The 25000-nt window shown below is 40.0% G+C and overlaps 3 protein-coding genes across 10 annotated transcripts in view; 2 read left to right on the top strand and 1 right to left on the bottom strand.

Moving 5' to 3' along the window:
* LOC138008121 (inactive tyrosine-protein kinase PEAK1-like) overlaps positions 1–1958 on the top strand; it is a 301176-nt gene extending 299218 nt beyond the window's left edge. Inside the window, exon 6 of the transcript XR_011124168.1 lies at positions 1–1958. This exon is cut by the window's left edge and continues 213 nt beyond it. The gene's annotated coding sequence lies outside the window, so the exon portion shown is untranslated.
* A 129-nt stretch (positions 1959–2087) lies between these two features.
* Positions 2088–11397, top strand: LOC138008124 (uncharacterized). Its single transcript, XM_068855340.1, has 2 exons — positions 2088–2709; positions 9752–11397. The coding sequence occupies exons 1-2, from the start codon at positions 2497–2499 to the stop codon at positions 10055–10057; spliced, it is 519 nt and encodes a 172-aa protein (XP_068711441.1). The 5' UTR covers positions 2088–2496; the 3' UTR covers positions 10058–11397.
* Positions 11398–12334: 937 nt separating this feature from the next.
* LOC138008122 (pyroglutamylated RF-amide peptide receptor-like) overlaps positions 12335–25000 on the bottom strand; it is a 41701-nt gene continuing 29035 nt past the window's right edge. For 6 of the 8 annotated variants that reach the window (XM_068855333.1, XM_068855332.1, XM_068855337.1 and 3 more), the window contains 2 exons: positions 22843–23097; positions 12335–14260 (listed from right to left, as the gene is read on the bottom strand). In XM_068855333.1, the coding sequence (XP_068711434.1) occupies positions 13904–14260; positions 22843–23097 (612 nt within the window). In that variant the 3' untranslated portion in view covers positions 12335–13903. Of the gene's footprint in view, positions 14261–15493; positions 15778–22842; positions 23098–25000 lie in introns of those variants that run through there. The other 2 variants (XM_068855335.1, XM_068855338.1) reach the window with 2 other exon arrangements.

Here is a 25000-nt window from a genome sequence, read left to right as displayed (position 1 = left end):
GCTAACGTCCTCCACAGAACCTTGAATTTGGTCATTTCACGTGGTCATTTAGGAGATGACGGCAAAGAAATGTACCAAAATGTAAAACGCACGTGCAGAACGTGCAGAGCCATTGTTTTTGCTCAATAAAGCTATTGTTTTGTAGCGTTGTCGTTGCCGTCGGCGTCGTCGTTTCGTAAGCTCCCTAGTGTAAATGTGAGGCAGCGATTTCGGCATTGTATCAAAATGCTGTATTCTCAAAACGAAAAACGCTACGGGGCCAAAAACTGGTAAAATGATTTAACTCTAAGTAATTTTTAACTGGTATCGATAAAGAAAATCAGAAAACTTTACAATTTGATGGCGTCATGAGCAAAACACTCTGAATCCTCGTTGTCTCTGCCCTGCAATCAGGCTGTTCTAAAGGTAACACAGGATCGACGGCAAGATCGGGGTTGATCGCAGGTTACGTTATCTCTGTATGAGGAGACGAAAGGCACTGGAAAAGATGCAGTTCACATTTTACAGTCGGCTAGACGTGGAGAAAGCTTTTACCATTCCTTTAAAATCACTGCCAAGTGATGCTTTCAAGTTATGCTGTTTATCTATAAATACCATTGAGCCTGCAAATGAAAAGGGCCCATGGGTCGAAGCATCCCTAAACACTTTCTCAAATTCCTTCATGCTCTGGAATTGGTGAAATACTTCCGTCTTCTTGCAAAGATGTTATCGTATCTGTTCAATTTATGCAGATCACAACAGTTTTACCGGATTTTTGTCTTCATTCCAGTGATGTCGGGCTGAATCGTCTTTCAAGATTCTGCTAGGCGTTCGCTCCCCCATTGTTTGGATATCTTTAAGCGGCTGCTTTGTGTAGATAATTACTACAATCCAAAGAACAACGAAAGCAGCGAATATAACGAAAGAGACGTCGATAGCGGTAGCCAAGTCCAGCAACATCGTCGATCAGCGAGGTTCTCCAGATTATTGCGTGACCACTCCGACAGGAAGACTGGAAACTAATGAATGTCACGTAATGTATCGGACTTCAAAAGTGGCAACAATAGTTTTTTGTATCAGCTTCTATACACTATCGGAGTGTTCTTTGGTGATGAGGTGACAAAACCAGAGGGTTTTTGGTCACAACTGCAACTTCCAGTCAACAGCAGGTTTCCGATTAAAATGGAACGATATCGATCATGGAGGATCCAGGTGATCAGCGACTGTCCTTACGACATAAAATCATCCGCGACTCAATATTGATATTCGTCGGACTTGTACTTATCACAGTGTGTTTTGTTCTACTGGGAGTTGCTCAAAGTTACGATCAGAGAGAAATCAGGAGAGATTGCAGCTATTGTGATCCTAAGAAGCATGCGAAAGCTTTCCGCTTACTCGCGTCTATTTGTTTCTTGCTTGGATTCACTTTTATGGCAGTTTTTTGGTGGCATCTCAGAGTATTAAAAAACGCACACTACCACCGTAGGAGATTTTTGGAGCTGCAAAGATTGCTTGGGAACGAGGAGCGACCTGTTCGAAGATCACACATTACGATATCCCTTCGGAGAAGAAATAGTGGATGAGGTCTCCGATATTTATATTTGCGAGTGGTGTTCAGTTTCATGTACGTTGCTTGTATCTTATAAGCCGTGAAGTCAAATAAACCAGGAGCCCATCAAGCCCTTGAATCCAATATTAGGAAAGGCCGTTCAGAACATTTTTCTTGTCTGTAATCATGATGCCGCAAAAATGATGATAATTGCCTTGGTAAATGAAGCGCAATGATTCTCAATCAAGTTTCTACAGTGTTCGTACGTATGCTTTGAATACTTTTATACAGCCGTACTCTGGAATTCGCCTTAAAAATACTATAACCCGAGTATCAGAAAAGCCTGATATACCAAGGCGAAGATAATATTAATCTAAAAGAAAAAGTAAATATTTTGTTTTGAGTTAAAAATAAAACAATTATAAAAAGACCGAGTAATTTTACCGTGGGGGGAGAAGGAAGGGATTGGGTAGGGTAGGGTAGCTTGGTGACCAGTGGGAGTGGGTACGGTTTTCATCTTTCGGTACCGAATGTATAACAAGATTTAAAATGGGTCCGCCTCTTTATTTTTTACGAAAAGTTGAATTCTTCATCAAGTTCTTTTTGGAAAGATGGCAAACCTCATCGACCCAATTCTCGAATTTTCGATATTTTTGTCGCGTGGGTCGCTGGTATAGGGCGGAATGAATAAACAAGTCTTAAATTACAAGGCGCAATTTCTTAATCAAGCACGTCCTTTTTTGCTTCGATTGATTTGCATGCCATTTCCCTTTGTTCGTTAAAATTATCATCTGTCAAAAGTAAAAGTTTTCCGAGAATGAAACGACACCACTGACTTTCTGCCTGGTGTGACAGCGATTGCGGAACGGAACCACTGATCTCATGGAAATATTTTCTGATCAGCGTTTGTAATCATCGACCTGAAACGAGGGAAGCGCCGTTCCTGGCGTGGGTTACTTATTTTGAAAATGATTTTGGCCGATGATGCCTTAGCTATCTACATTGCTGCTGGACTGGCTGGGTTTCTGGTTTTGTTGTGCTGTTTGACAGCGATCGTCTGCAAAGGACCATGTCGATCGTTCGATGAACCGGTGAAATCGCCCTTCGAAATGCACATGGATCCTGCTTCGAAAAACGAAGCTTTACAAACGAAGTATGAGATCTACCAGTACCATTTAATGGTGAGTCTTTAACCTGTTATCCCTAATTCTTTATCTGACCAACATTTTCTTTTACATATGTATAGTATCTATCGGAATTCCTATATCTATCATTAGTAAGCTAAATTACGTCTGAGCGACTTGAATCACAGACTGATATTCTCGCATCCATTCAGCAAAATGACATTTTGTTATGATTATTTCTGGCTTATTCAAGTGAAATTAAAATTTTGTCGTAAAATACACATAGTGCCACTGGACGGCTGATGTTTTTATTTGTAAATTAATCAGTCGGTAAAATAGATTTTTCAGCAAAGAAAGATAGTGTCGATTTTTTATGGTGTATTGTGATGTTTGAATTTTATGTGTAAGCACTTAAACTAAAATTATGCCACCTACATTCAGTTTGTGTCCCTTTGTAGCCATTTATTTCGCCTTGAAAAACTCTCATAAATTAAGGTATTATTTATCATTGGCATTCGAATGGTGTCTGTTTAGGACTGAAAATTAATTTCTCCGACAGCAGACAGTAATCGCCTTTCTCGTGACTTTTGACATTATTGAGGTTTTCAAACAACTACTAGAGATAAAAAATGTCAACGATCTTGTGAAGTTGGCAAAAAAGCACTGAAACCAGAAACAACCAAACCATCAAAACAAACTAATGTGATCAGTCAACATATCCCGACGGAAATTCATTGGGAAATGGCCATTTGTGTATTTAAGGCCACATAATCAATTTCACCGGAAGTCGATCACAGAGAGCTAGCGCCCATCAAAGTCGTGCAGTGACAAAGACCCTTTCCAAGTCAGCAGATATACTAAAATATACATTTTACTTTATATTTCTGCAATGAAGGACAGGGGTAGCAGTCACAATATTTTCTTACGTGGTTTTAAATAGTTTTATTTATTCGTGTCTTTACGGAGGACCTCTGTGACCTTCTCACACGGCGTGAACATTTAAGCTTTTCGATTATTTCCTCAATGATCACTCGTTAAAATCAGGCGGTCAGAAATCCTCACAACAAGAAACTGTGATGCTTTACCTCTGGTAAAAGGTCTCAAATGTTCAAAGCAAAATATTTTGCCAAGTTAAATATAAGTTTGCAGCTGAATGCAAGCAAGCCTTATATATTTGTCAATTTTTTAAATGATTCCTTTATGCAGTAATCAATTAAGCTTTTACCCCAGGTGCCATAGACCCTATTTATAATTGGTGTCTGTTTTGCCATCCCTTTTTTGTATTTTGTCTCTACCAAGCTTCATTACAGATGGTTTTCTGTTGTACAAATACAGCAGCATACAAAAACTTGAACAGAGAGATCTATCACGACAGAAATCAGTCTGTACATGTTGCTAGTGCCTATACTTGCATTAGCACTAGTAAAAACCTGCCTTGCAAGCAAGAACTCTTTTATTTAAGCAAATACTAACGAGGCTTTGTGGGATAAATTTCCAAGGACTAGAGAACATAAAAGTGGTGGGCATTTGGTTAAAGATAAATTTTATTATATGCCTTACCATGATACCAGAGATGTGCGTAAATGCTTTGCTGTGCTATAGCTTTGATAAGTGAAGATTTTTTTCTGGGAGGATATAGAGAAGGAAAGGGCTGTGGATCCAGGTACAGAATGCATAAAGGCGTCAATGCATGACAGTGTAACTGTACAATCTTAAAAAAAGTTGGAACACGTACAGCACTTATTATTATTTTTACCATTGTACTGTACCGTCCCATTCAGTCATAATCACCCCCTCCTATATCATATCATATCATACATCTTTATTTACCCTCAGATTTTTAGAGTAGCTTGGTGTAGCTAATTTCCCCGAGCATTTACCCTCCCAACCATGATACACCACAGAAGACAAACCACAACACCGGGAACTACATGCCCTGCTCTTTGCGACAAGTGTGCGGGTTCTTTTACGTCGCACAGGATTATGAACATTGAAGGGTTGTGAGACGGGACCTCCGGCTTATCATCCTTATCCGAGAAGACTAGAGAGTCTAACCATTTGCAGATGTAATTACAAAGGCAGCACTTTCTCCTCAGTTATTTAAAGACCCTGAGTGTTGGTCCGGCCGGAGTTGAACTCACGACCTCCCGCGTGACAACCCGGTGCTCAACCAACTGAGCCACTGGTGCGCGGTTGATCCTTGTGCCATCCTCCCTCCCTTCTCCCTTCACTTTGCTTTGGCATTTTTGGGTTTTTTTTAGGATCCAACAGTACAGGTTGTCCCATCCTCCACTGTAAGTGAGGGATGGAAAACATAAATCACATTTATATTTCAAACAGTGTAAAATTAAGTGTTCTTCCTTAGCTAGGTGTTCCATCAACGTTTCATGATACTTTGAGATGCAAGTTTGCCATTGCAGTGGAAGGGAGGCCTTTGTGTAGGATGCAGTGACAAACGGAAAAAAATAAGATTTAAGAGAGCCTGACCCCCGATCTGGCCTTTTGACTACATTTTAGTGGAAATACTTAAATCAAGATATTAATGTAGCAATGAGTATATTTTGTTGCAGTGGTGAGAGCAATAGGTAATATTGCCCTCCACCAGTGTGGTGTGCTATTCATTTCCAGATTTGACACCACAGGTGTGTTTTAGTTTGTTGGTTCTCTACTCTGGTCCAAGGGTAGGGATTTTTTTTCCAGGCATGCTGTTTCTGTCTTCTCTTGAAAAACCAATGTTATTTTGCTTTGATTTGGTCTGATTTGTTTTAAGGTGATTAACATGGTCTCATGGTCATAATATTACTGACGGACAATGAAGCCAGAGTTTGTCTCCCCAGTGTATTATTCAAGTAATGGGAATGGTCATTGCTAACTTGCCAAAGAGTTAAATGGAAAAAATAGCAGTGATGGTCAACATCAAGCTGTTACACAGGAGAAGTGCTACCATAGTTCATGTTAACTGTGATAATATTTAGTATCACCCAACTAGTGGACTAATGCAAATCCTGCATTTTAATTGGCTATGCTACTAGTGGACTATTAGTAATGGTCCTTGAGTAGCGAAAAGCTTGACGCTTTTTTTTGTTTTATACCCAAATAAATATTTCTTTGGCATCGCCTCATGGGCTATTGACTCGTAGCCCTTACAGGCTACGGATCTAATTTTTAATTAATATCGTTATTATTATGATTATGATTGTAGTGGCTTAGCGCATGCGCATGAGTGTAGATCAAGTAGCGGGAACATGTGTAGCAGCATTAACCCTTTCACTCCCAAGAGTGCCACTTATAGATTTTACACTGTCTAACGATTTTACTCGTCAATGGGGAACCCCACGGGGGTGAAAGGGTTAAATGCGTTTGGTTCAATCCATTGTTCATCTCTTTTAATCTGTGGGATTTATAACCGAGCTAAGTGGGATATTACAACTGGCGACGAGGATAACTGTAGGGCAGTTCAATTTTGCATATGGCGGTGGCGATTTAACATGATTTGGGCAGAATACCTTGTTTTGATATTCACGGAGATCCAACTGCCATTGGAGTACGATGAAGGAAATGGAAACAATCATTTGAATTACTTGCTTGTGGCAAGAAAAAGAACAAAGTAAAATATGTAGACCTCCACTAAACAAACATGCAAAGAAACTCTATCCTTATGGCAGCAGCGTGCCATTGACAACAGCAGGTTGTTTCATTGCCAAGGTAGGAATAGACCTCTCTACAGTTGTGTACTTTGTTACCTGGCCTTTAAATGAAAGTGAGGCTGGTGTTGACCTTGTTATTATACAGACCTCCCTCCTTTTCTTATGTTAATGATGTTGTCATGCTAATTAGTAAGAATTTACTTAAGAAAAGCAGTGAGGTTTCTTTCAAAACAAGGTCAACTCCAGCCTCACTTTCATTCATAGGCTAGGTTTTTAAGCACACAACTGTAAAATGGACTACTGGCGATGTTGCTGTTGAAACAGAGTTGACAGTAATTGAAGGAGAAAGCCACGCTTGCTGAGGAGAGAAACGGCCGTACAACTTGTCGTTCTAACCCCCAGTTAACACTTTGACAGAAGAAGACATAGTTTAGAAATACAAGCCATGTTTTGAGGGCCTGGGAAAGCTAAAGGATTTCAGTTGACTATTCCCACAATCACAACCCCACAGCTCTGGTTACTACGTGGTGTAAGCCTCGCACAAAACGAGAGGGCACAAAACATCCCGAGAGCTGTCTTACAACTTTTGTTTACGCTCTCTTCTCTTGACTGAGGGGGAGAAGAGCTCTGGGAAACCCTGAAACAAAGTGCCTTCTCATTGGTTCTCGTGAAGTAAAATGGCCAATTTTTGGCTCTAAGAACCCTACGGCGCATGTTCTTTTATATTGAGTTTCCCAGAGCCTTGGGTCGATCCGAGGCTCTGGTGACGAGAATGACTATTCCTATTCTCTATTTTCGAATTCCCCATAATACACTTTGTTTGCCCCCCAAATTTTGCATAAAATATTGTTTTCAAATGCTCTTGGGGACACTGCATATTCCCAAGAGCATTTGAAAACAATGGTTTATGGAAAATTTGGGGGGCAAACAAAGTGTATTTTGGGGAATTCGAAAATAGAGAATTAACAAGAATGTCAAGCCAGTCAAGTTAAAAAAGAAACTTGACGAGCTGGTAAATGTGGATGTAATTGAAAGAGCAGACGGACGAACACCATGGATCTCACTCGTTGTTGTCCCGAAACAGTGATAGCAGCCCCTATGTGTTGACATGAGGCAAGCAAACAGTGCAGCCAAAAGAGAACGGCCCACTTATTCCCACAGTGGATAAAGTCCTCCGTGATCTGAATGCCAGTACAGTCTTCACTAAACTAGATGTTAACTACGTTTGCTACATACAAGGGGACTCTTCAGGTATAAGTGATTGATGTTCGGGGTCGGCTGTACCAGCGAATGATACAACAAGCAAAGGCGTGAAGAACATTCACGATGACATCATAGGGCATGGTTGCTGAGGACCATGACAAGCGACTTGAAAGGACCTTAGAGAGGATGCACGCAAGGGATTTTAACTTAAACAAAGAGAAGCGTAAATTTCACGTCTGAGCTCGAGTTTGTGGGGCACTTGCTGTCTGCACGGGGTATCGGGCCCACAAAGGCAAAAATTAGAGGCAATCACAGAAGGCAGACAACCAGAGTCAGCAGCCGAGGGAGGTGTGCAGTTTCTTAGGCCTCGTGAACTTCTGTACGAGATTCATCCCTGATTTGGCTACCATATGAGAGCCTCTAAGAAAACTAACGAGGAAAGATATTCCATTTCATTGGGGTAAGGAACAACACTGAGTATTCACTCAGTTAAAGAAGAGGCTAGCAAACTACGCTACACTCAGGAGATCACTTATTTGTCGTAGTAGACTCCTACAGCCGAGATATGGAAATACAAGTCCTGAAGTCAACAACGACAGAAAAGATAATTGCAAGCCTCAAGAAGATGTTTCTTACTCATGAACTACTAGTAAGTATTACTGCAGACAAAGGGCCACCGTTTGCCAGTCGCGAATTTCAGAAGTTTGTAGAAGAGGAGTCACGCCTCTCCTGGCTACAGGCCAACGGAAAGGTGTAGAGACAGAACCGTTCTCCACTCAAGAGGATCGAAATTGCTCAAATTGAGAACATACATTGAGTCATTCCTCCTCATGCACAGAACAACATCAGAGAGCACAACTAGACTAAGTCGTACTGAGCTCTTGTCCGAATTTTAAGTAGATTACCAAGAAGGAAGAGACAGAGACAGCGAGGCCAAGGAAAGAGGAAAGCTGTATGTCGATGAGAAACAAAGAGCACGTGAAAGTAGCTAAAACCTGGACGATCAGATAAGCTGACGCCATCTTTCAGGCCTGAACTCTTCTATGTACTGGATAAGACCGGGAACAGTGTCTTGGTTGAATCCTCCGATGGTGTTCAGTACAAAAGAAACTCTACCCATGTGAAGAAATTTGTGGAGAGAAATGGTGTATCTGAGGACCGAGAGCCAACTCAGTTTCTTACAGCGTCAAGTGATTCTGTGACTAACGATTTGCCAGTTACGACAGATGAGGATTCCCTGAAACAGCCTGTAGAGCCAGCAAGAAGCCCCTTGGAAGCAAAGACAAGGTCAACTATCGAGCAGCGACCAGTGAAGACCAGAATGCAGCCGTCCCAGTTCAAGGACTTTGTTATGTATTAATTTTCCTGACTGAATTTGACATTTACTGCGTACATTTTAACTTTTTTCATTGTCTCTTGGTGCGTAAGTCTTTCAGCAACAGTTACAATTTTAACGTTAGTAAAAGGAATTGTTTTATTATTCGCTCTGCTGACGAGACGGTAGTCATAATAGAGCCGAAGCGCGAGAGTGTTGTGTATGCAGAAAAAATTTCAAGCGCTCCAGAGAAAATGTAACTACTATTGGGTTCCAAAAATGGCACTCTGATACATATCGGCAAACTATGTGTTACATTATTGACTATCTCGTTGGCACTTAGCGATAGCTACTACTAGTTGATTATGTAAGAAGATTACATTTCATTTTGTTAGTTTTTCCCAAGTAAGGGAAAGATTACAGTGTCTTACCCATTAGTTTTTGCGCACGAGTGTAAAAGTAGTGAGAACACTTGTCTTGTAGCAGCCATTGGATGTGTTTGGTTCAATCCGTTCTTAGGCCCGGTTCAGACGCCGATCTTTTCATGAGCCGAACCAAATTCTTTCAATTAAGTACATGAAAAGATCGGAGTCTGAATCAATTTGGAACGGCTATTTCAATTTGGAACGGCTCACCCGTCCTTCCCGCCTGCATGGCTTAGCCGGGAATTTCGCCTTTGGAACCCCTTTGGAACGGCTTTGATTTAGACGCCGTACTTTTCATGAGTGAGTTACAGAATGTTTGAAAGAATGTAGAACCTAAAGCGTAAGTGTCAGGTTGACGTGATGAACTTTATTTGTTGCTCCTGTTATTTCCCACGTACCTAGGCAATGACAGGATGAGTTCATTCGATGACCTGGAAGAGGTTGTCTTCCGTGAAGTTCTCAAATCCTAATCAATGCTTCTTACTGACATGCGAAAATTATTTTCTTAGACACCAAAAACATCTGAAAGGCATCAGGTCAAAGTACCGACACCGCTTGTTGAGGTTACTGGAGCAGAAGGGAATGCGTTTGATTTTGGAGCTGTCTTGAGGATGCAAGCTTTGGAAAGAGCAAATTCACAAAAGAGAGAACCTCATGCAAAAGATCCGCTCTTACAGACGGAACAAGGGAGCCAGTCTTCATCTGTTTCAAACAACGCGGAAACTACTACGGTTGGAGACCGATTTACAGTGGAAATTGAAAGCAGTGGGAAAGAACAAACAAGTACGCCTTTAATAGCCGATAGCAGCGTTTAGATCTTGAAGGGATAGACATGGAAAAGAAAGAGGACAACAGCAATTTATTTAAGACCGCCTGGTTGGCATTCGTCGTCATAACAATTATGTAAATTAATCATGGCTATTGACTATACCGCCGCTGGGAGAGTTATTCGCTAGACCGTGAATTTTGTGTGTCTGTGTGAAAGTAGCCGCCAGATAGAACAACGGTACTGTTTCAGTTATAACTTGAGAGTTGTATTGCGGTCTAGTTTGAAATTTGAGTCCCCAAGAGTATGTTCGAAAAGTCCGAAGCCAAAATCGGAAAGGTTCAACACTTGGAATCTGTATTGTTGATCATAGTACTGTATTACTTCATTGTACTGTATAATGCTCTTGAAGGGTGCGTTCGATTGACCGTATTCCGGAATAGGAATAATTGGAATAGAAGTTAGAAATCCTTCGTTTTTACGGTGATTCACATTAAAATAGTCAAACACCCGCTAAAATGCCATTTTAAACATATCTTTATTATCCTTGTAGCTTCAAAACGCCAAACATGCCGTTTTAAATCATCACTCCACATATTCTTATTCCGGAATAGGGTCAATCGAACGAAAACCTAAGTTACACTTTTTAATAGGCCTTATCACGGTTTTGACCGCCATTTTGACGGATAGGCAAAGCGTAAAGAATTTGTACTATTTATACGGGGATTCGACGTCAATAATTTTCGTTAAACGCTTGTTCTGAAAAAATTATGAATTGAGAACTGAAGGTACAGGGCAAAAGGTTATACAGACCAAATTTTAGGCACTAACCTTTTACAGAAGATGCCCGGCAGCGTTTTCAAATTTTCCATATATTTGTCTGTAATTTTTTCCCGCGAATTTTCAGTAACAATTACAGACAAATGTATGGAAATATCGAAAACGCTACCACGCAGCTTTTAACGAAGGCTAGTCCCTAAAAATTGATCTAAAAAATCCTTTACCCTGTACCCTCAGTTCGCGATTCATACTTTTTTTAGAACTAGCGTTTAACGAAAATTATTTGACATCGGATCCCCATATATACACTACAACTTCTTTACGCTTTGCCTACCCGTCAAAATGGCGGTCAAAACCGTGATAAGGCCTATTGATTAAGAAGCAATTGAGAACAATGCTATTCGACTGTCACAATGGTGTGTCGACGCATCAACTCTGCTGCTGTGCCTCGGAAGAGGAAGCACTAAAAATAAGCTCCTCCTTGACGTCAATGCAAATGAGTATTCCGTAGATCGAGGAGACTCCTAGTCTGGCCGTTAGGGTATGTGAATTTTAGTGAAGTTATTTTTAAAGTAAAAGACAAATAAACAAACAAACAAACAAACAAACGGAGGTGTGTTTGAGGTGTGGTCGGCAAACTTTATTAAAATATTTTAAAAGCGGGATAATATTCAATTATCCATAACCTAACGCGACATTCAATTAGCATCTCGTTTATATGTTTGAAATTAGAATTGTTCAAACTTTTTCCAATGAAAGCGTTTGTATCCCAAAAAGTGAATTTCAAAAACACTTGTTTTGGGTTCAAATTTCCCGGGCGCCGCCATCTTGAATAATTGTTACGTGTCGTGGAGCAATAGGGCAACCACGACACGTCACAATTATTCAAGATGGCGGCGCCCGGCAAATTTGAAAGCCAAAACAAGTGTTTTTGAAATTAATTTTTTTTGGATACGAACGCTTTCATTGAAAAAAAGTTTGAACACTTTTAATGGTAAACATTATGTTCTATGGTTTAAAGTTATTTTTTTGTTTTAGTAAAAGTTCCCTTTAAGGGCTGGTCTCAAGAAACTCAAGCTCAGCAACATTTTTGTCACTGATACCTTTCGTTCACTGAAAAGGCACCAACTAACTACATGTTAATGCATCGAAGCATCTTAATTTGCTTGTGCTTTCAGCCTTTGTTGCCCGTGTGAACCAACCTTCACGTCTCGCGCAGTTTATGAACGTGTTAGTGTTGTGCTCATCTGAGAAGACTAAAAAATGTTACAATTTGCAGTTGTCAGAGCAAAGACAGTTTTACCTTTTCGGTTAGAGCGAATTTTAAGCTACGGAAACGGTGCGGTACATTCCTTTGACATACTCTTTGTAGAAAGTGAACGAGATGAAAGAATCGCGAAAGACCTACGAAAGCTCAAAGTTAATTGCATTCGACATTAGGACAACGCAATTTTTAATCTTGGGTATCTTAAAAGGTAAAGGTAAAAGATCCTTATTTTACGAGTGTAGTACGTGACAGTCAACTAGAGTTACCTTATAACGGGTATTACGGGTATTCAAAGCTACAGCTACACGAATAAGAGGAAAGTCGAAACAGACGTCGATCGAACGACGGGGATCAAACTGGCGACCCTCCAGCTTAGAAGGCCGCGCAATATAACCGACTGAGCTACGCCTGCCTCTATCTTGTGCATTAGGTGAGCTTTAGCGAGTTTTCGTTTTTCGTTCATCTCCTTTTTTCAGCGCCATCTTAAATTAAGTCATACGTGCGTGCTTATCCTGGTTTCAATACGTCATACGTGCAAATAACGATCGCGAACCTCGTGATTGTTTGTATTGAGTCCATTTACACCAACAGGCGGCAATTTTTTGGCAAGGAACATTTGAGCAGCAATAATCTCTATGAAGACAATTTCAATACATTCCAGATTTTCACAAATTAAGTTTTTGTGACGTCGTCACCTCGTTACTCTAAACTGTCCATTTTCAGCCACATTCCACAAGCCTCACATTATACTTTCGATATACGTTCTTTTCATAAATGCATGGTCTTCATGACATTGATTCCAACCTCCAACCTCCAAAGTTCTGCCAACAATCGCACTTCATAATCAATGATTACGCCTAGTATTACATTCTAAGTACTGAGACTCGTTCAGGTGGCTGTGAGAAATTGTCGAGGCTCTCATGCTTGGAGGACAGATGTAAAATTATAATCCTAATGAAAAATTCAGCTTCAGCTTCTGAGGACTCTCTACCGCCACGAAAGGAGTGTGATAAAAACTCATTTCCACTCCCTAATTGTTGAATTTATCGCAGTAAACTTTGAGGATACATGTCGTAGATGAGTAAACTCAGTAAACTTTGAGGATAAACTTCGTAGATGAATAAACCAACGTTTAAAGCAAACACTTCAAGGAACTAAACACTTTGTTGAACCACGCAATTCCATCTAGCAAACAGTTGTTAAGTGGTATCCAACTGAGCACATAATCAAGTCATGAATATGGACAGTGCTTTTTCCACACAAGTCAGATATTTTTTCTTACCTTGCCACTTCCGTACCACGATCAATGCTCAGTTTGTTTATCTGGGATGCACTGTTTATAACTCTATAAAATACCCTTGAAAGTTGCTGTTCATCCTGTATTTTCAACTATTCCAACCTTTGCCCTCGTACTGTATTATTTAGACATTAGCGTCAAAAGGGACAAGATATTTTTATGCTGCCTTTGAGGCAGTAAATACCACATACTACTGACAAAATGAAGTATCTACATGGCTTTCATTTGTTCTGATATTACTAAGTAAACATCTTCACAAACAGGGCAAACCAAAAATTTTAATAAACGCGTTTCCCTGGTCGGTGGTCCATGACATCTGCTATGGTAGATGACGAAACAAAACGACCAGGTGGCCATCCAAAAGTCGGGACTTTTCTCTAGGTTTCTTCGAGACTTTTTAAGTTCCACGCAATACAATCATGATCATTCCAGCACAAACTTATTTCGTTTCCCTTCGTTTAGGATGGGGCCTTTTGGGAACGAGTGTGTAAATTGCCCTTGCCGCATTTTTTGTCAAATTTGTTGCGATGGTGTCAATTTTACCAACTCTGTTACAAGTGGGTTTCCTCTGTTTCCGGAATTGGCTGTATGCTTTTGCTGAGATCGATAGCTTCGTTGTCCCTCCCCTCCCTAGTGGGGTATACCCCAGGGCGACATCTACAGCACATCATGAACTTGATCTTCTTGCTGAACTGTTGATTGATCAAGGCGTACACAATTGGGTTGACAGCGGAATTAAACATGACCACTGTAGATTGTGTGACATATGCAACATCACCAGGGCCGAACGCGGGCGAAAAGATTGCCACCATATAGGTAACAGCTCCAGACAGCCAACACATTGCGAATATGACACTAACTGTGACGACCATGAGGGTGACTCGCTTCCGTAATCTCAACACTCCCTGCTGATCAAAATAGGTTTTTGAAAACATATTTGTAATCTATCCGACTGAGACGATTTCGATCGTCTGGATTGAACTCAGTTCTATCCAAGCGGTCGAGGTCGTCTCAGTCGCCCGGGTCGTTAGCGATCGTCTAGTTAGTGCTTCCATATAATCGTCCCGATCACCTCTGAACATTATTTGAAACAACTGGGGCGACGGGACGATTCGGACGATCATATGAGGCTTAAATGTAAATTAACATTGACGGCTTAGCCTTCGTTGCTTTCCCGTTTACAGTTTTTTCTACTAAAGGTCGCTTTTTATTAGCATAAATGGTTTTGTTAATAAAACCTGTTCGGGAACATGAATAGTTGGCTGCATTCGCTTTTCGCTGACATGGCTTCACAAGATGCTCTACAATGCAAACATTAATTTATAAAACAGGGAGGTTAAAATCGGAGTCAACCCTTTCTCGATTAGATTTATTTATTTAATAGAACTTCTCTCGTGGTAGTTTAGAGGTTAAAAGTCCAATCAAAACAGAGCTATGACAGTGCTATTGTTTTATGACATATAACCCAACAAGCACGCATCACGTTGGAATTTCTTTTCGCGTTTAGCCTTAGAAATATGACACTTTTCGCGGGAAAAAGCCGTTCTGCAAATATATATACTCTGGAAAGGGTTCACTCAAGGAATAAGTGTAGATGTTGTAGGTCAAATCTGGTCTCAGGTTGAATCCGTTTTACCTAGGTTAATTAAATTGGTGATCCTCATTTTACTTAGGCTGAATATATACCCTACCCCAGTTTAAATTGGCTATTAGCCCCCCCCCCAAAAAGCGATTAAAAACACGTATAGACCGAATGCAAAAATGGCCGCCAGTAAATTGTTCCTTTATCTTTGTGCAAATTAGCCTGACTAGCCTCGTCTTACAGCCAAGTTTCTTTCAATTTTACACCTGCTAATGAAGCCAGTATTCCCTGCTAGCTGACAGCTCTTTTCTTTTCGCGTTCGCTGGGCTGACGAAGTACTGGAAAAGAGACCTCTGTCGTGGGTCAAAACTCACTTTGATCCAACCGCCGTCCACAACCTTGCACGGCACTCTCCAAACCGCATGACATGTTTGCGACTGTGACTTAATAATCAATAATAATTAAATACTTCTATTGCGCGCATTCCATGCAATGATCATGCGCGAATTACAAGGTCAAAAATAAAGATCTATGCAATAGTGACGATAAATATGTAGACTATAATAGTAATAAAACTTCTCTAAATGACCAAGTTGCGTATAAAGTTATAATAAGAGCTGTATCTAAGTGAGATATAAAATTATAATAGTAGTATTGCAAATAACAGCTATAGTGAGATTTATATTTCTATTAATAAAAAGTAGCCCCAAAGAGATGTGTCTTGAGTTGACGGTTAAACGAGCTAAGGTTCGAGATTGTGCGTAGCTCAGGCGGCAGTAAGTTCCAGAGCGAAGGTGCAGCTACTGCAAACGATCGATTCCCCATTGTCTTCTTAGTTTTACGCTTGAACGGGACAAAGAGATGACCATTAGTGGATCGCAAGTTATACTTGGACCCATATCGTAACTCAACGAGATTGGTAATATAGTCTGGTGCAAAACCATGTAACGCTTTAAAAACAAATAAGAGAACCTTGTACTGGGTGCGCTCCTTAACTGGAAGCCAGTGTAAATCAAGACGTAGCGGCTTGATATGGCAGTGGCGTGGCGTACAGCAAACTAGCCTTGCAGCAGCATTAACGACGCGTTGTATCTTATCATAATGCAAATGACAAACAGGAAGACCATGCAGCAAACTGTTGCAGTAATCTAGGCGCGACGTTATAAACGCATACACTACGGTCTTAGTACCCTCAGTACTAAGATACTTACGGATGCGGCCAATATTACGCAGATGATAGAAAGCACGCTGCACTTTAGCCCGCTGTTTTACAGTAATTCCGCTGTTGTTAAGTGAGTCCACACAACATGAATTTTCACGTGAGGATTGGGTCGCTAAGTAATCGCCGTGCGTGCTCAACACAGTGAGTTTCGACCCATGCTAGAGGTCTCTTTTCCCGAACAAGGCAGACTAGCGAACGCAAAAAGAAAAGATACTTCTGCTAGAAGGGAACGCGAGTAAGACCAACTAACACAAAAACAAAAGAATAAATTATTGGCGGCCATTGTTGCATTCGGTCAATACATTCCCTCCAGCTCTGTCTTACGTATCTCAACACATCTTACATTTGTTACCATGTTATCGGTTTATGTATTCGTGGCTTGCACTCACGTGATTAGATGGTCATGTTGGTGTTCAAAACAAAAACAAAATGTCACTCGTGTTTTGCATAATAAGAGAGCCAATTTCCCAAAAGACGTTTTCGCTATGATTGTGACTAGAATGGATATACTCCAAAATAAGGTGAGATACTTGCTTTTGTGTATAAAGTACCAAACGATCTCACTTAAGTCTTACAAAGTTCAAATATGGTGTCACCAGAACAATTTATGAAAGCTAACCATTTAGCCTAATAACTAGAGATCAGTGCCTGAACCCAGCAGTTATTCTCTCCCTAAACAGAAAGGAAAGGAAGGAACTTCATTTAAGTGTCCAGTCGTTCTAGCGCTGGAGCACTAATTGGGTACAGTGTAAACTGAAATTAACAATAGGCCACTTTGCAAAATACCATAATACTCTTTGTTTGTCCCCCCAAATTTTGCACAAGCATTGTTTCCAGTTTCTCTTGGGACTTACAACGGTCCCAAGAGAAAACAAAAACAATGCTTATGGTATTTTCCGAAGTGGCCTATTAACTAAAATCAATGCAAATGTTGATTTTTGAGGAGAGAGGAAAACCGGAATACCCGGAGAAAACCTCTCCGTGTAGAGTAGAGAACCAACAAACTCAACCCACATATGACGCCGAGTCTGGGAATCGAACACGAGCCACATTGGTGGGAGGCGAGTGCTCTCACCACTGCGCCATCCCTGCGCAGCACGAAGTGTCGCTTATCTGCCAATATGCGTTAACACTGAGGTTGTCAACGTAACCTTGAGTGCATGCAAAAGATACAAAAATAAGTTGATGCGACTGTTGAGAATTGCCAAAAAACAATACTATGAAGATTTGTTTACAAAAAACAAAAGTGATATCAAATCTACATGGAAAATTCTAAATTGTGTTATAAATCGTACAAACCACAAACCTATTAAAATAACGTCGATACAGGAAAAAGGGGTTGACTGTTACGGATTCTGAAGAGATTGCAAACAGGTTTTGCCGATACTTCGCCAATATTGGACCAAATCTTGTAAGCAAGATTCCCTGCTAACGGATGTCTCTTTATAGGCCAATACCTATACTTCCTGCCTTTTCAAAGATCTCTAAAAGAGTTGTATATAATCGCATCTCAAAGAACCTATCTGAAAATATGATCTTGTCCAAAACCCAATTTGGATTTCGAGAGAAAAACTCCACCTCTCATGCCATAATAACTTTTATTAATAAAGCGGCAAGTGCGATTGCACAGAAATTTACTTGCAGGAATTTTCCAGGACATATCTAAAGCGATCGATACAATTGATCACACCATCTTACTAAAAAAATTTACAGTATTATGGCTTAATAAGCACAGCACTTGATTGGGTAAAATCCTTCCGATCCAATAGAAAGCAACTGAAGTAGTCCAGGTTAATGGAAAAACTTCATTTGAAAATGAACTTGTTTTCGGTGTCCCTTCGGGATCCATCGTACTAGGCCTTTTATTCTTCATATTATATATCAATGAACTCCCAAATTGCCTAAGAGATTCTGATTGTATTCTTTTTGCTGATGACACTAGCATCTTTTACCAAAACAGAGATTCAAAAATCCTAATGGATTATCTAAATGATGAAATTCATGATCAAATTCATCGGGGGAGGGCCAGTAAGTAAACTACCGTGTAACCGGTAATAATGCACTTCACCCTCGATAAATAAAGTCTTTGTTGTTGTTGTTGTTGTTGTTGTTGTTGTGTAGCCACTTAGCTAAAAGCCAACAAACTGTCTACTAATGTAAAAAAAAAAAAGTTTATGATTCTTAGACCTAAACATGATGACATATTAATTGAGGAAGTGGAAGGCATCAAGTTCACATTGACCAGCATTTTGCTTGGAAAACACATATTAACTACATTTGTACGAATATCTCTAAAATATACAAAGCAAGATTTTACGTACTACTTCAGCTATACGTACTACTTCAGCTATACTATTCAGTCTTTAGTTTATCCGTACCTTACCTATTGCAATGTAGTGTAGAGTTACACATACCCTAAAAATCTTACTAGAATCTACTTGTTACAGAAAAGAGCTGCCCGAACAACATTAGCTGTAGATTACCGTGAGGGCTCCAAGTGAACCTCTTCTTCAAAAACTCGGTATTCTGGATATTTATAGTTTATTTCATGTTAGATCGTTTATGTACATGTAACCATGGAATACTACCTTGCTCTTTTCAAAACTTATTTCAAACTGGAAGCCAACTTCATAATTACTTCAGCCGAAATGCTGAGTCATATCGTTCTCATGGTTGCAGAACAAACTTCAAACAATTTACTATTTTGTACTAAGACCCAAAATTGTGGAGCTCCTTACGCTATTCGATACCTTAATCTAATAATGAAAGAACTTTCAAACTCACTTAAAGCTTGTCTTATTCTTTCACAGAATAACTAATAAATATAGAGCGCATAAGAGGCCGAATCCAGTATGGAAATGCAACCATTCCTGCATGGGTTGGGTCAAGCCCTCATGGTAATGAATATGTGAAATATGATCAATAGTATAAGTACATCCTGTTAGTTTCATAGCATTGCTGCCTATGTTTGAATTTTTATGTATTTAATTTATTAATTTTATTTCTATAACACTATTTTGTATTTTCTTTGTCTCTCCTTTTCCCATTTATACTTAAACTTTGCTGTAATTAATAAGGAGTCCTCATTATAGGCCTCCATGGCTTCTTGAGACTTCCTCGCCTTTAATTGTATTTCTTGATCTGTTTCATTGTAGTATGTATTAAATTAAGGCCAATGGATAAATAACTAAATAACTAAATAAGTAAGTAAATAAATAAATAAATAAATAAATAAATAAATAAATAAATGTTACACCTTTATATGTGTCCCGAAGTGTCTCACCTCATTTTGGAATATCCATTCTAATCATAACCTTATCGCTATAGGCCATTTCTGAAAATACCATAATACTCTTTGTTTGTCCCCCCAAATTTTGCATAAGCATTGTTTTTGTTTTCTCCTGGGACCATTAAAAGTCCCAAGAGAAACTGGAAACAATGCTTGTGCAAAATTTGGGGGGGACAAACAAAGAGTATTATGGTATTTTCTGAAGTGGCCTAATGTTCAGTACACTAACATGGCCGCCGTGACGTCAGGTGCAAGCCAAGGATTCATGCACATCAAGGGCGTGGCTAGGGGGGATTCTGGGGTGCCCGTGATCCCCCCCCCCCTTTGTAAGCATTTTTTTAAAGCAAACAAGCTACAATATATCGGTGGCGAAAACGCGACAATCAGGTGGGTACCCTCTGTTTGACGTAGTGTGACCCCGCCCCCCTTTGAAAAATCCTGGTTACACCCCTGCACTTCTCCATTCGCCTTTAAAATTACAGCATAGTAAGGGAGCAAAGAACCGAGGCTCGAACTCGAACTCGAACCCACCACCGCGCTTACCCTCATGCACCCTAAGTTGGCCACTTTATACCTCGTTAACTGTCATCTACCCCAAGTTAACCTCCTTCTACTACGTTAATCCTCATCTATTCTAAGTTAACTTAGGCCATTTTATCCTAAGGTAACCACCTTTACACTTGCACTTTAATACTGTATTCTTGCAAGCTGCGTATTTTTTGGCGTCTCCTCTCTTCTTAGCCATACCTTTTCCACATCTACAGATTAGGTGTCTATATGGACATGACAAGTTTCAAGTCGAAACGAGTGGTTGCGTGGCGTACTGAGTTAAAGCGTAATACCTTAGTTACACAGGTTAGTGGGAGCTCATAGTTTTTGGTGACATTTTGAGAAAGTTGATCATTCCAAAACTATTTCTAGTGCCTTCACTTTGAACTGATAATTATTGTTATAAAACCTTGCAATATTTGACCCTGAAACTTTATTTTGTCGTGATACCAGTGTTGTTTCTCTCTCAATCAAACTATACCCAAACGGATGCGTTCAAGCACATTTAGTTACTTTAAAATTGATATAAAGATTTGACTTGTTGCTAAAAAGGAAAGATAACTTGTAGATTTACGAGTAAAGTAGATTTATGTGTAAATACACTCTTACACAGGTGAGAGATGTAGAAAAAGGTTTTTGGTTTCATCAGAAGGTTGCAACTACTATTTAAACGATTTGTCTTTGTACTTCTTTACTTAACGATCAATTGTCTTGTTGTTTTGCCTTTCAACATACATTGAAATCATAGCTCTTCAAAAAGAAAGTCATGTATATTTACTGGTATATTGCCTTAAATAAAGGACTGGATCCATTGACTTGTAGAATGAACCTTGCTTGTATAACAATTAACATTACCACACTCTCACAGTTTCTTACAAAAGTATTCACGGTCCCTTTATATCGGTCTTCTTTGCCCTAACCGTAAACTAGGAAATAAGCACTAGAATACAACTTAACAATAGCGACATTTTCAAGCAATAAGCCTTTTTTTCCTTCAAAATCTCATCGGTACACCATGGTGATCCGTTGTCAGTAAATGTACCGTTGCAAATAAGCGTAAGAAAGGCGCTGTTGTGATTTCTATTAATTCTGGTTACACTTAGCAATTACCGCAATAGCTTAGTACGATAAAACTTCCTAGATTTTTTAAAAGATAACGCCAAAATTAAGAAATTAGAGTAGATGAGGGTTAACGTGGTAGAAAGAGGTTAACTTGGGGGTAGATGGGAGTCAACGAGGTATAAAGCGGCCAACGTATAGTAGATGAGGGTAAATGTGGTTAAATTAGAGTAGATGAGGGTTAATGTGGTAGAACGAGTTTAACTTGGGGTAGATGAGGGTCAACGAGGTATAAAGTGGCCTAATTAGGGTAGATGAGGGCAAATGTGGTTAGATTAGAGTAGATGAGGGTTAACGTAGTAGAAAGAGGTTAACTTGGGGTAGATAAAGGTCGACGAGGTATAAAGCGGCCAACTTAGGGTGGATGAGGGTAAACGTGGTTAACTTAGAGTAGATGAGGGTTAACGTGGTAGAACGAGGTAAACTTGGAGTGGAAGGAAGGTTAACGAGGTATAAAGTGGCCAAATTAAGGTAGGTGTGGATAAAGTGGCCAGTTTACGGTAGATGAGGGTAAAAAGTGTTCTCGTAGGCAAACGCAGTAGACGGATGGTCTAGAAGGACACTTGGTGTGAAATATATAATGATAAAAGTTACTTTTCATGGGACGTCTTATGGGCCTAACATGAGCGCTTTGTTACTTTTTTGTTTGCATTTCGCTTTTTGGTTGCGTTTTCTTTTTTTGTTTGTGTGTGAGCCTTCCGGGCCACCGTACTACTACACTTCAACGATGAACAAGCTCCAAGCTCAGACATTCCAACTCCTATTGAAGGAAAATAGGGAATATGTTTTAGCGCATAAGGCGCTCACACGAGAGGCTAAAGCGCGAGCCTGTAGGGGGGTGTGGGGGCAACCCCTGGAAATTCTGCCAATTCAGTCCCCTCAAGTGGCATTTCCTGCATTTTGACATCATTTTTGAGGTATTCTACCAGGTAGAAATACTTGCCCTACATTTTTGGAACTGCTAAATGAAGCAAGACGCTGTCCTCATAGAAATTGGCCACCGTACAGAGATTCTTTTAGAATATGTGTAAGGTGGCCAATTTACATTATCAACTCCGTTGATAAAACCAATTTTTGTATATTACTTCCTCACCGACGCAGCACCACAGTTTCTTTAGAAACTACCCCCTTCATTCATTTGCTGTCCTTATGAGTTTGCACAACACGGGGTGTTCAATGGAGAGACTGAGCGAGACATTTTTGGATAAGAAAGTGTAATATGTAACGTTTTACACTCAGATCGCAACAAATTCTAAAGATAAGCATTTTTTTTCTTTGTTTCAAAATTTCATGTTAAATCGGGAGAATCTGATAAAAATCGGGAGAGCGGGAGGCAACACATCAAATCGGGAGGGTTGTAATATCTGCATGCTCAACCCACCATAGTTCTTTTCATTATTTACTTTTGTAAAATAAGTCATAATTGATAGCCATATATAATAACCAAACCTAATCTTAACCTGACCTGTGGTATTTTAAAAAATGAACAGGCAGGAACAAAATCTCTACGGCCAAGTTTTCTAAAATAATCACAAGTAAGAAGTAACAGGTTCGAATTCTGTGCGTTTTTGAATCAATCATTTTTTGTCACGCAGTCGGGAGAAACGGCCAATTGGCATCCTTAGGAAGTTTCTCTCGACTGCTTGACGAAACGCATTGGACTCAAACGGCACATTGTTTAACTGACTCCGCTGTAAGTGTAACACTTTCCTTCCTAATCTAACCTTACCTGTTGCCGATTGTCGAAGGCACTGTGCTCTGGGGGATGAAACCACAAAGTGTAAACTACTCTAAAGTAAAGAACGGCCATTATCACAACCGGAAAAAGCGCCAATAGCAGACACCAAAGTATAGTATAGGTTTTGCCCATCCATTTTTCGGGGTATTCTCTGATACAGAAAGTCGCATTTGGATCAAAATTCTTGACTATAAAACCTGGCAAACACATCACCACTCCAAAAATCCAGGAACATGGAATAAGCACCTGAAATAACAGTGAACGCCTTAAGCCCTGTTCAGAATGAAGATGCATGTACAAACAAAAATCGAGGAAGGGAGAGGAGAGATTATTCCACTCTCAGAGAGGATCAAGGCAAGAAAACTGCCTCTTTCCGGACACTGACTTTATTTATTTATTTATTTATTTATTTATAGATTCGTACAATGTACAGCCGAGAGAACAATAGGATACTCACTCATCCGGCCCTCTTGAGGCATGAACCTAGAAAGACCATTCACATCAACGGCGACGACACTGGTCAGGGTGTGGAAAACGAGGAGAACTGACCAGATGCAGGGTGGTGGGTAAAGTGGAGCGTGTCAAGCATCGGGTACGCCTCAAGACAGCCTCACGGTAACGCAATGGGTGAACTTATTGATGAAAATCGAGACCGAGCTAATCAAGTATGCGTACCCTCCTCAAGTGTCTCTTTTCTGCATACCCTCGTTTGTATCTAACCACGCTATTAGCCATTGTGTTCTAACTTGGCATTAGCAATTATGTAGAAAAAATAGACTTTTTCGGCTAAAATATATGACATTTTGAAGCAAGTTGGTTCTTACATAAATCAGGAGCTTTGGTAGATTTACGTTCACATTGTAACCTGGTTAGCAATCAGATATGGCTTGAAGAATACAAAGTTGATTCTACACCCCCCGTCAACCCTGGTTTCGACCCTTGTGCCGTTGTCTTTATCAGGGATCATTTAAGGCTGAAGTAAGAGTTCTTTCAAACCCATTGATTGATGTCGCCCCTGCTAAATGGGGTACATTAATTCCGCCCACGCCTCCCCTTTAAGGGGCAGTTATCCGAAATCTATTTAAGGACGGTGCCTACTATCGTTATTGCGCATACGTTCTGCGCATCTCGAGATACTCGGATTTCCTATCGGTGATGCTTACCAACATAGGGATATAAAAAATTAAAATTATGCAGAGAAAGTAGATCTTAGTAAGTACTATTGGTCTCCAAAAAGAAAATTGGGGATAACCATGCATGTTTCAAAGATAATTAAGCTTCAATTTGAGAAAGAACACCATATATGGTTTTGTATTTTAAAGCTTTTTACAAATAGTGTTCATGAATTATCTTTTAAAAATGCCTGGTTACCCCCAGTTTTCTTTTCCGATGTCAATAACACTTGTTAAGATCTACATTTCCGGCATAATCATAGACTGGGCCAAAAATATCTTTGAATTAGTAGGCACCGTCCTTAATCAATTTGTACAAAAGGACTCAGGTTTTTTAGCCTTAGTGCAACTCTGATCAAGACAATGTCGAAACGTTGGGTTTGTAAATTACATTTAGCGTTCGTCAAACAAGAGTAGCATCAATTTGAGAAGGAGCTTTTCTGTCGACACTGATTGATGAGAAAATGCAGTGTCACCAGAAAATGTCACCAGGTCAGCATTCCACCTGGTTTTTAAAACAAAAAAACTTTCGTTCTTGTGCTGATAGGTACTTCATGTATTCCTTAAGTAAGCAAAGCACCTCAAGCAAGCAAAATGCCAAAAGGAAGCAAAGTCAGGAAGCCAAAGGGTATTTAGATGTCTTCATAATATTGGTTACCAGGAGCCCATGAATAGGAGCGAGCAACTCCCATATATTCCTGTCACGGCGTTTTTACAGACCGATTTATTTTTAGATGACATTTCCCTCGAATGAGCCGGAGAGAGCCCGATGACCAATCAGGGGAAACTAAGTTGAAATCATAGCGTCACCGAACCGGAGCTGCCTTTGTTGTTTTGCAACAAAGGTAGTCCAAAAATAGATTGGTCTGTAAACATGCCGTGACATAGGCTTAGTATGGGAGTTGCTAGCTCCTACTAATGATCTCCTGTGGATACCCTATATTAAGGGATACATGAAGTACCAAGAGGTGTGCTAC

This window comes from Montipora foliosa, chromosome 6 (genome assembly GCF_036669935.1).
Source record: "Montipora foliosa isolate CH-2021 chromosome 6, ASM3666993v2, whole genome shotgun sequence".
In the NCBI taxonomy this organism is placed as follows: domain Eukaryota; kingdom Metazoa; phylum Cnidaria; class Anthozoa; order Scleractinia; family Acroporidae; genus Montipora; species Montipora foliosa.
Note: the sequence above shows the minus strand (reverse complement) of the source record. Positions and strands in the feature narration are given on the sequence as shown.